Genomic DNA, 12662 nt, shown 5'->3' with positions numbered 1-12662 from the left:
CACACTCCCTCCCCCGGTCTTTCCAGCGCTGAGGCATCCTGGCCAGGCAAGGGCCCCAGCCGTATGTTACAATATTGAAAAACTGAAACCAGAATAGATGGTGAGTCACAAAAGTCTGCACAACTGTCTACTGAAATGACAAGAATCACTGTAATGTTAATGTTTTCTTACCAATGAAGGGTGTGTAATAGGTGTCATGTACTGTATATAAAACTAGAATAACATGAGCAAACTCACTACAGTGACATACATAGCAGCTTTAATAATGAAAGATATTTGTGATCAAGTGTCCTCCATGGCCCAGAATTAAAACTGATCAGAAGAAAACTGCTGATTTTTCAACTATGTATGTTTGAGCAACAAAACTTTTCTCATTTGCTGTTCGGGACCAGCAAGATTTTTTTTCTGACAAAGCAAGGATTAATATTAAGGTGACTTTTCAGATCCTTGTTGAGCAATTAAAATCTGGCAACCATATCTTGGTGTCTTCACAACAGTTCTGTAGCAGAAGTTCATTTTTTTTGTTTCGTAAGAGATTCGTCATAACGCTGTTGGGTGAGTAGCAATACACAGATGGGAGAATTTAGTGTGAATCTCAGGCTTAAATAAAAAAATGATATTTTGGCATGCTAAATTGGAGATGGTAATGCCAAATAGGTCATATAACGAAAAGAACCCAAAATATTTTACAAAAATAAATTAATAAAATTAAAATATGCACACACACACAAACACATGAAAAATCACACATACTTAATTGCACAATAATCTTGACTAAGTACTAGGCTAAAATATTACAGTTACAATGGATAGCCTGTTCTCTGCTTTACATCCAGAACAGCTCAAGAGTCGCTTCTAGTGCCAAAAAACAATTCATATAAAACCTGAAAGCCAGAAGTTAACAAGCCAGGTTCCTTGGCTGATTGTCTTTCAGAAGAGAAAAAAAAGGGAATTACTTTTCCCTGTTTGGATTGAAAAGTTCATTAAGGTGGCTAGGAAAAACAGAACTACACCATAGCAATTCCAATGGTACTTCTAAATTGGGTTTCCATGGGAGCTCCTTTTTAGTGTACTGATTATACATAAAGGTACTGTCCTTTCCTGGCACCTGCCTGATGTTGGCTTTTCCCTGGCACAATTCTGCTTTACACTAGGAAGGGTTCCTTTAGATATAAAAAGCTCACATGTCCTGTGAGTAGGACAGTAGAATTAAAACAACAAATCTTTAACTTAAGGTAAAGCTGCAACTGAGAACAGTTTGGTAATTAAGCAAGTTATTATTCGGCTTCTTGCCTTTGTATATTTTATATACTTTCATGATAATCACACAAAGGTTTTTGAGATTTTTTTTTAGACAAGGCTTCTGCAAACAAGTCACTTCATCTCTCTATTTAACCTTCTTACTTACTGGTTTTCCATTTGCCGTCCCTTGTTCAATCACCACTCTCTGAAGATGGTAAATCAAAACTTCTTCAGATAAATTATTTTCAGGAAGAAGATACTGGTAAACCTCATACTGGAACTGCCTGCCAAGGGTACTGCAAGGTGAAGTGGTCTGTCCCCTGTGAAAAAGATTTATCTTACAAGTTTCCCGGTATTTATATGAACAGTACATGTATATGAGTCATAACATGTTTAACATTTTATAGATTCATGAACTTAATGTACAGTATATTGCTTGTATAAAATTACTACCTCAGATGTCAATGAAATCAAACACAATTAACCATATCAGAAAAAGTATTATTCTCTAATTCTGGTAAATTTGCAAACTAAATAATTTTCATAACTTCAAAAAACTACAAGTTTCTTACTCATTTAAATAATTTGCATTTAACTTTATTACTCATAGAAAAGGAAAACCTATGCTACTGTCTACTTTTTTCTAGTAAAAGAAATATAAGATTGATCCAAACCATAAAAATTAAATACCCTATTCCTTATAAAAAGAAACATCCCAGCACCATATACAGTAACACCAATTTAAAAGGTAAGTTTAACATTTTTCAAATTCGCCACATGGAATTGCATTGTAAACTGAAGCATATTGTATGAATTAAAAAAAAATAACTAGCTTGGTCTTTTCTTTATAATGGAATTAATGGGTACAGGAGTCCTAATGTAAAAGGTAAAAAGTCCTTTAAACATACCAAATACATTTAGTTTTAACTAGCAAAAGTTAACAAAAGATGCCTTCTGTTTTTCTGAGGAATGCTTGTGACAACAAAAGTAAACAAGCAAAATTACATTTCAGCTAAGATTCTTGGTACTATTTTCTTAAAGTAATTACTCTTTTTTTTCTTGCATGTCCTGGGCAGAGATATGACAACCCCCTTTCTCCAAGGTACTGTATAGTCTGCTTAATGTCTTCCTTTTGCTTCTATAATTCTGTTTCTTCTGCTGTTATGCTCTTCCATGGCTTATAAAAACAGACAGATATGCGTTCATCTATGAAATCAAATGATTTTTTTTCCTACTTTTTTGCCCATTACATTCTGTGTTATTTTACAATGCTTATGGAGCGCCATTCGTGCCAAATGGTCATAAAGAGCAGTACATGTTAAGAGCTTCATTGTACTTTCAACACACAGCAATAAAACCGAACAGAACTGATTACACTGCATTGTGTTTTTAATAAAAGCCTTAGATTTTTGAAAGAGCCAAGACACCTGCACGTCACACTGTTATGGTGTGCTGTATGGCTTCACGATTTACATTAAAAAAAAACTCAGAAAATGAAAATGGCAGTGTCTTCGACTGAGCAGATTGAAGCGGCAAAAACCAGTTATGGAATTTTATAGAGCATGACGTGTCACTCTTATGAGGATGTGGTATAAAAGAAATGAAGATGGCATTTTTGAGTGAGTACACTCTCTGACATTTAATGATACCAATCAATAAATAAACTTGCGCGGAGAATATGCAGACCCTGGCACTGTGAGGCAGGAATGGCAACTCTGTGCTACTACTATGGCAATTCTAAAACATCTGCATTAAACTTCCAAAGCTTCAACTAGATTAAAACTAAATGTATGTCTATTATATCTGTTCTATGGAGGCTTACTGTTCAGTTCTTATCATCTGATTACAATGTTTCACTAGATCACTGAAGTACATGCCTGCACTATCATTTTAGCAGGTAAGATCTTTGTGAAAAGACAAAATAAACTTCATTACACTGAAAGAATACAAGTATTTCTGTGTCTTTTTTCAGTTATTATTGCCTAATTTTCTACAAAATGGAGAGAGCAATTCACATGTGGTCATCAGCATTCAATATTAATAAAGTCCTTGACGATTATTTTCCAAGGTGAATCCACACTTCTGCTGTTTGTCTTCCTTTGTGGCACCTTTCAGGGTCAAAGTGAACTTCACAGCTCATCTCCTTTTAAAATAACTAATTGTCCTATACACATTTTGCTTTTTTCTTTCTTAAAACTACATGAACATGCTGTTTTGCAATAAGTGTGCAGTCTCAATGTACAGACCAATACTCAACAACATTTTTGGCTTGAAAAATTGGAAGTTTCTGTAAGTTTTAACACTTGTTCATGTTGGTACCGCAGTATCCATTAACTCCATTGTAAAACACAATGGCAGGCTAGTTATAAATTTACAAAATATGCTTCACTTTAGAATTTAATCTCATATAACAAATTAATATATACCAAGACTGTGATGAAGTAACTGACTTGAAAAATACCAGACTTAGTCTTTAAGACGACCTTACAAATATTTTAATTTGTATCTTTCACTGAAACAAAGTCAAAGTATAATCAATCTGCATGATTCAGTACAAAATGTGCATCTTTTTTTGTGTTAGAAGCACTACTTTCTTTTACTTTTTTTTTGGAGTGGGAATAACATTTAACTTCTTTTTTCTTTTGCAGGTACATGCGAACACAGCCTTTAACTAACTGTACTTTTTGTTACAATTAAGTATTATAGACTCCAAAGAATATTCCACACTAATTATTATGATGTCTCTAACAAGTAGAAAAATAGTGCTGTTAATAAATTATGCCTGTAATCAAAGTTTTTGAACAATAAGCAGCAATAAAAGCACATAGAATTATTTTAAATTCAGTAAAATCTTAACATCAGCATTTACGATACTTTAAGGGGAACTGAATGCTCACTTTCAGATGCTTTTTGCTTGCAAATTAGTATTTTCATACCTTGCATATCCAGTGCTGGCAGGTTCAAAAGAAATGGTTGTCTCAAACAAGTTATAGCTTACATAAATATTGGGATCACTTATGTTACTTCCATTATTACAGCCTCCTGGAACAGGATCTACAAAAAAAAAATGAAAAAGTATGTTGATTTTAGACATTTGTATAAATAGAAAGTTTTAATCTGGCAAAGGCTGCCCAGAGGTGAATTAAATTCTATATTCCATTATCAATAATCAGTTATTGATTTCTAAATGAGAAAATGGTCTGTAACAAAATCATAGAGTTGTGGAGGACCTCTGAGAAATGAGATTTAGACTCCTGATCTAAGGTCATCATATAATTATCATCTCTCTGATCCCGAGTGATGAATGGTCTTGGGCTGTCATCTAATCCATGTGAACCTTAGGACTGACCAGCCCTTACAATGTAAGTTTGCAATAATTACAGTATTATAAGTGGATGAAAACTGTTTTCACAGATACACAACCATGCATACCATCCCTAAGCTATATAACAAAAAAAAAAATAGTAAAAGCATTGACTTTTTTTCAAGCATACAAATCAGTATCAGAATAAGGAATATCATTTCTTTATATTGCACAATCTTAACATGTGGGAAAACACTTTGGCAGATTACAAAAAAGGCGACAGATTACACTTTTTCCTTATCTCTTAATGAATTTATTTCAAAACAACTCACAAATCATTCCATGATTATAAAGGCAGACAAGTGAGCAATCATTTAATCCTTTTCGCCACTCTGCATTTTTTTTCATCTTAGGCGTCCACCATGGGGAAGCTCTCTTCTGGTTATGCAAAACAATGCCAGAATCATCAACAAGAGTCTGCATAGCATCTATGTTCAAATTCTAAATAAAAATACTCTCAACCGAGTAACTACAGGTTTCCCACTGATAAAACACAGAGAAGGAAATTGATTCGAGCCATGAAAAGAGATAATAGGGCCAAATTTTGTTATACACTGTGGCAGCATGTTGCTGGCACTTAAAATCTGATGACTACATAAAGTTTTTACACTACCTTAAGACTGATGTTGTGCTGAGCTGGTGCCTTACGGGAAAGGAAATCAGCTTTAGAAATGGCAAATGCTTGTCTTGGAGTTATTATGAGAATCTATGCTGCCAGAAAACAGCACAATAGGTGCCTTTTCAGCAGAGCACACTTATGCAATAACACCTGCTCCTGGTTAATATACACAACATATCTGCGATGTGATTAAATGTTTTTTTTTTCCCTTACTAACAATACAAACTGTAAGCTTAAAATCACATATAATGCTCTATGTTTGTGCATTTCATGGCAGAAACTTTATATATAATAAACAATAAAAACTTGAAATATTATGAAGATAAATGGCTGTTGGCTAAACATGGATCAAAATAAGGCTAATTTATAAGACTGCAGCTAATTTCCTTCATTTATTCTATATATTGATATCTGACAAAGCAAGCAACAAATTTATTTTGGTTTTGATGTTTTCAATGTGTAGTGTGTTTTAAAAAATTGAAACTGAAAATGATTTTTAGAAGTGAATCATGAAAGCTGGAATAAACATGATCTATTGCTGGATAACAAACAGGAATTAGGTTAATCTGTTTCTTCCAAATTTTGTGAAAAAGACTAACTGCTGGTATCTAAGAAAACAATTTTTTTTTCAGTATGCTACAGTGGGGTGCTAAATTCAACAAAAATTTCTTGGATTGCAAGAATACTAATGAATGAACAACCATATGTTTTGTTAACTTTAGAAATTCATGCCATGGTCCAGCTTAAGCAAAATTCCAGCAATAGTCATTGCATGGTAATACAACTTTCATCATTTGTTATCTATAAATACCACAGCATACTATTTCTTACACAATGCTTGCAGCCCTCTTATTATCAACTAAAATGCAAATACACAAAAAAAAATGAATTTATCTATGCACATTAGCAAAAAATCATTTTTGATTTAAAAAGAATTGACAGTAACTTGCCATTCGCTGTAATACACTGTAGAATATTAGAATATAAAAATGCTCAGGCCTTCTATGATCGAAACTTTCCATTGATTATTTAAACTATTTCAAGATGTGAACAAGAATAACCAAATAAATGTAACCATATTGCCTTTGCTGCTGCATTCAAGAATAAGATATAGGTTGCTAGTTAAAGTAAATTTTACAAAATCATTTGTGAGCATCCTGTGGATAATTAAATGGCACATCATCATGTTGCAGTCTTTGACAATGTCAATCTGTGCCAGCAAAATGCATATGTATATTAGCAAATCCCAGCCATACCAAAATGGCTAACATTCCCAAATCCACTTAATCCAGATCATGTTCAAAGTGATTTAACCTGTTTTAGCAGCATGAGGTGCAAAGCACAAGATTAGTTAGATTAAAGATTAGCCCACTCTCACAAACCAACACTCGCATGGAGCCAAATAGAATATCTAATGAACCTAACACACATTTTTGGGGATAAGGAAGGAAAATTGGAAAACCCAGAAGAAAATCTATGCAGGCATGAGGGAGAAGGTGCAAAATCCACACAGCCAACCAGGGATGGGATTCAAACCTAGAACGCTGGATATGTAATATAAGCTATCTTGTTCTAGTTTACATAATTTAAACAACAGTGACATCTCCCACAACATCTCACCCTACAAATAAATTCTCCCCTCTTTTTGGGAAAGTTCAATATCCTGTTAAACTGCCAAACAGTGTGACACAGGGGTTAAGAGTTTGAAATTCTATAACACAATAACTGAATGCAGAAACAATGTATCATTTTAAGAGAAATGATTCCTTCAGTTTGTAGAGATAATTATTGTCATTTCATACCCATATCATATTACAGCATTTCATTTAGAATTTTATTAATTTAGTATTTCGCCATATATGGTTACCCTCACCTCTGCTCCTGTAGGGCAGAATCACTGCAGTACAGTTTATTGGCTTGTGTTCTGCCGAAGTTAAGTACCAAATTGTTGAGTTCTGCAGTGGTTGGAGAGGAAAAAACAGTCCTACATCACTGCCTTTCTGAGTTGAGTTTACTTCATAATCCTGAGGAAGAAACAACATATTTTTATGCATACTTAATATCTTATAGCCTTTACGACAAAAGAAAAAAATAATGTCTTACCATCCTTTCTTTAATTGGCATTCAATTTCTAGTTTATTATATTTTCCATCTTTACATACCTAAATTCACATGCTATAAATGGCTCAGCCATTGGGATGAAAGAATCATTTAAGTTTCTGGCACTGTGCTGTCACAAAACCTTATGTGGGACAATATCATCACATTTATTATTAAGAAAACCCATCAGAAAATGTTCTTTTTTGTCAGCTAAGGAAATTCAATCTCCTTTCAACCAATATTGGTCTAATTCTACACAGCCATCATCTCAGTCCATTCTGACCTCATCTGTAAAATTCTGGTTTATTGCTACCTCTGTTCAGGTTAAAGCCAATCTACAATGTGTCATCAAAGCCTGTGATGGGATCATAGGCTGTAATTTACCACACATTGAATTCCTATATGAGTGCAGGGTCAGGAAGAGGGCCACAAAGATCATTGCTGATCCGAATCACCCAGGACATCACCTGTTCCAAAGACTTCCTTCCAGCAAACGTCTTTGTGCAGTTAAAGATAAAACAACCCATCACCTAAACAGTTTTTTCCCCCATGTGCAGTTATTTTTGCTATTCCTGGACCTGGATATTTTAATCCTACTCTCTCTCTATTTTTTGTATCATCCTTGTATGCTGCATTAAATTTCATAATTTTATACTTTATCTTCTTATACAGGTATTTTATCTTTTCTATTCTGTGTTGTTCTTTTCTGTTGCACCAATACTGTCAAGATATATTCCTAGTACACATTAGTGTAGCTGGTCAATAAAGTCAATTCTGATTCCGATTAGCAAAAACATTACACAAAACACTAAGTATAACAGTTGACCTGAATATTTTCTATTAAATGAACAAGATTCAGAAGAAGACAGTTAACAAATCTACTCTATATATAAAATCCTAAGCCTAAAACCGCAATGATTTTATGTAACTTTTTTGTCATGCTTTAAATCAGGCTTATTTTAAAACCTACATATATATGTTTGGCATCATTCTTTTCAGAATTTATCGAACTTTAATGTGATGTGTGTTGTTAGATTTTCAGATTCTTGTTCCATTTTTAAATTATAAATTAAAAAATATCAAGAACTCACATCCCGCGAGACGAGACTTTGTGCCAAGAGATTTAACAACGCCCAGGGCCAGAAATAAAAGACAAAGAGTAGGACAACTGCTGTACAGGCTTTTAAATGTTAAAGGGCCGCGCAACACAATAAGTTACTACACATTTAGATTTTCAAGAAATAAGTTCTGTTCAGAAAATTGTTTATTTTAAGTTTGGAAATGTTTTATTAAAGCATATGATTTCACATTAAAAATACTGAATGGATAAAAATGTGTACAAATCTTTTGTCACGCAGAAAATGATAACATTCAAGGGGATTAAATACTTTTACATACCACTGTAACAATATTGGAGAAAGAACTTTTATAAAGAAGTCAAACATCTCTGGTATTTTCAAAATGCAAGTGTAAGGAACTACATTCAGTTTTTGTTATTTTTCAACATTAATAAGCATTCCTGGTTTATATATAAAACAAAAGTTTCATTTTTTTATGTAAACTAAAGTCACTGCATTCTTCACTTTCTAATTTCAGAGCAGTATTTAACAAAGGCAAATACACCCAAAGTATTCATTGTTCAATACAAGTATGGATCCAAAGAAGTAGCTCTGCATTGTCTGCAAGTAGATATGATGGGGCCCCTTCTCAACAAACTAGTACAGCCTTTGGGACCTTCTTCTAAACCTACTTCTATACAAATGAAGTGCATGGGAGAAAGAAATAAAAGTTTCTATGTTTAATAATGAATGGCACAGTGATACAGTGGTTAACACTGCCATCTCAAAGCTTTAAAGACTTGAGTTCAATTCCAGTCCTGTCCAACATTTGTGTGATGTTTTCTCGCTTTGTCTGAGGTACATTTACATTGATTTCCTTAATAGACACTTTTATCCAAAGCAATTTAGAAAAGAGGTCAACATAATCAAGTAAACATCAGTCAGGGGAACTGTTTGTGAACAAGTGTTATCAGACAATGCTACAAAATTGACCATCACAAGTGAAGACCTCAAAACATAACCCAACAAAACCTAACAACTAATATCAGTTAGACCAGGGGTTCTCAACGTCAGTCCTGGGGACCCCCTGTTGCTGCAGGTTTTTGTTCCAACCAGCTTCTGTTTTTAATTGAACTCCTGGGCTAATTAAGAGAACGGATATTTCCCAAGTTCTGTGTTTAGGGAACAATATAGATATTAGAAAACTAAGTTTGCTAAAAAAAAAAAAAAAATTTTTAATGTACCAAGCAGTTATATGGGAATAATGTGTTTTTTTCTTTTTAAACAATATTTTCATCTTGATTTTCATTCTACTTTTCTAGGTGTTCTAATTGTTTAATTAATCCATTATTTACTAATTAGTTGGTCTGACTCTAAAGTAGTTGCAGCCTTTCACAATTCAGTGTTGTTTGCCAGCGTGTCTGATCTGCTCGTTTTAACTTGTCATTATTAAGATACAATGAAGGGGGAAAAACTGCACAGAGAAAAGGGCAAAGTATAATGAAATCAACAAAAGAAAGTTAAGCATTTAACATTCAGAGCGACGGGCATTAAGCAAACTCCTGTCAATCATGAATAATCCACTGCATCCACTAAACAGTGTCATCTCCAGACAGAGGAGTAGCTTCAGTGACAGACTTTTGTCACTGTCCTGCTCCACTGACAGACTGAGGAGATCGTTCCTCCCCCACACTATGCGACTCTTCAGTTCCACCCGGGGGAGTAAATGCTAAACATTACTCAGTTATTGTCTGCTTTTTTTAATTTTTTCATTTTTTCATTTTTATTACTATTTATTTTAATATTGTTTCTTTGTATCGGTATACTGCTGCTGGATTATGTGAATTTCCCCTTGGGATTAATAAAGTATCTATCTATCTATAGCAAAAGCAGAAATATTTTTAAATGTCTTATAAATGTAAAAATCATGCTGCTGTGCTTTTCTGAATGTCGAATAAAAGAAAAATAATACCAGCTAATTAAATGAGATCAGTGCTATCAGGTGTTGTCACTGATTAGGAATCTGGTTGGAACAAAAACCTGCAGCCACAGGGGGTCCCCAGGACCAAGTTTGAGAAACACTGAGTTAGACAGAAATTCACAAAACAAGCCAGTTTTCAAAAGCTTCTTAAAGACACTGAGGAAGTCAGAATTTCTAATGGAGATGGGCGGCTCGCCCCAACTGCTTGGAGCTACCCATGAAAAGTCTGAATTACGATTTGATGCCACACTGTTCATCAGCAGACCAATATGGTCAAGAAGGAGCATGAGACATCACAAGTGTCTCATATTGACTATTGACCACTGTGTAGGCAAATGTCAAAGATTTGAACCTAAAGTAATATGTGCAGCTGCAGGGAGCCAGTGTAGTTATTTGAAAAGAGCAGTGACAGTACCCACCTCAGCTGGTTGAACACCTGACATGCCGCTGCATTATGAATCATCATTGAGTAGTCTGGTTTCCTCGCATATCTTAAAGATGTGAGCATTAAGTTATTTAGCAAGTCTGAACTGACTGGGTATGAATGAATGCAGCTGTTTTTGAGTATGTCTTTCAGTGGACTATTAGCAAATCCAGAGCTAGTTCCTACATTTACCTTGCATTCAGTGTTATTGGGATAGGCTTTTGAATCCCCGCCAACCCAAAATGAAAAAAGCAGGTTCTAAAAATTAATGTGTGGATAGACGACTAGATGAGAAATTAAAGTCTGAAAATACTGTAGATGGACTGTAAATGAATATGAGCATTCAGTATTTCACAGTATTTATTTCAGATGAATCTCACTGTGAATGTAACCACTTATATATGGTAATATAGGTTGAAGTTGCTACTTTAATGTCTACTTCTCACTGCAATCAGATGACAATACTTGTGAGATTTTCAGATATAATTTTTCCCCCACTTTTAAAATAGTTTTAAAATGTTTTCAAATTATTGTGAACACCTTTAAGGGAGCAAAATTAACTTTTTGAACCTCTGTGCCCCAGTAACTAATACAATAAAAAGTGATAAAATGAGGGAGCTTTAAAAGCTACTGAGAGTTGCTTCCAAACATGACATGACGTACAATGTATGGTATTTCACTATATTCACTCCATATCAAATTCACAACACGTCATGTTCCGAGCCAAACAAACAAAAAAATGTTTTTCAAGGCTTTTGGAACTGCATAATTGTGTATATGAGACTGTGGACTTGAATTAGTTTTTTTGTAGTTGCCAAGAGGGTTGCAAACACTTAACTGCTCATTCTGAAATTTCATAATGAACAGAGAACAACATTTCTTGTATATGTCTGCCAGGCCTGTACCTATTACATGTTTCAGGTGTCTATCTCAATGTTTGTCTTTAGATGCTGTAACAGTGAGCTTTGGGGCTTCAAATAACAACTATGACTTAACATTTTCAGGTTTATGTTAACAAATGTAATGATCTAAAAATATCCATTGTGTCCACTAAGAACAACTGTTACAAGTCTACAAGTATGGTGATCATTCTGGATGCTAGATATGGATCTTGGATTTCAAGGTTTGATGTCTTTTGGAAACTTTCCATGAGAAAAATGTACTGGTCTATGTTTAGATTTGGAAATGCCTTCAGTGTGGGAAATGAGCACAGAAGACAGGACATATTCATCCGCCACTATTTTGGACTCATACAACAAAATTTATGACACAGCTTAAACAAATGCAAACAAAGATGTGCAAATATCCCTTTATTAACTCTAAAGCCCATCAAGGTGACAGGGGTGTACAATACACTAATAAAAGAAAGCATTTATGCTGCCATTCATACTACTAATGCTTTTAAGATTGGCATCTGTATTAGTTAGCTCACTATCTTCCTCTCTGTCATTTGTCCAAGTACTTTTGATGAGCTGACCTGTTTTTTTCTGTTCTACATGAAATTGCATATAATCATGCCTGAGGTGCTAAACTCCACTTAGTGAGAATAAATGAGTGTATCCTTCTAATATTAAATATTTGAAACATAATTTATGCAGCACTACAGTTGTTTTCATTTACTTCATGTGAGTATTTTGTATATCGACTCAGTGTGTCTTACTGCCTACCCCCTTTCTACGAAGTAACTTTTCTTTTTCCCCAGTATTCATTTTTATTTCATGTTTCTTCATGCTAGCTGCCACATGCATGCACATTTTGTATAAGGTTTTGAAAAGTAATGAGAATCTAATATATCATGACAAAACATGATGTGGAATGAAAGCGAGAAGAAAGCAAAGATTAGATTTCTGATAACCTGGGGACTGTAGCATTAA

General features: G+C 34.2%; 1 protein-coding gene across 1 annotated transcript in view; it reads right to left on the bottom strand.

Annotated features, from left to right (window-relative positions):
* Positions 1-12662, bottom strand: part of tm7sf3 (transmembrane 7 superfamily member 3) — a 77986-nt gene that overhangs the window by 42956 nt on the left and 22368 nt on the right. Inside the window, exons 3-5 of the mRNA XM_039761674.1 lie at positions 7099-7249; positions 4179-4296; positions 1409-1562 (exon numbers count right to left, since the gene is read on the bottom strand). Of these exons, the coding sequence (XP_039617608.1) occupies positions 1409-1562; positions 4179-4296; positions 7099-7249 (423 nt within the window). The remainder of the gene's footprint in view (positions 1-1408; positions 1563-4178; positions 4297-7098; positions 7250-12662) is intronic.

This window comes from Polypterus senegalus, chromosome 8 (genome assembly GCF_016835505.1).
Source record: "Polypterus senegalus isolate Bchr_013 chromosome 8, ASM1683550v1, whole genome shotgun sequence".
Lineage (NCBI taxonomy): Eukaryota > Metazoa > Chordata > Cladistia > Polypteriformes > Polypteridae > Polypterus > Polypterus senegalus.
Note: the sequence above shows the minus strand (reverse complement) of the source record. Positions and strands in the feature narration are given on the sequence as shown.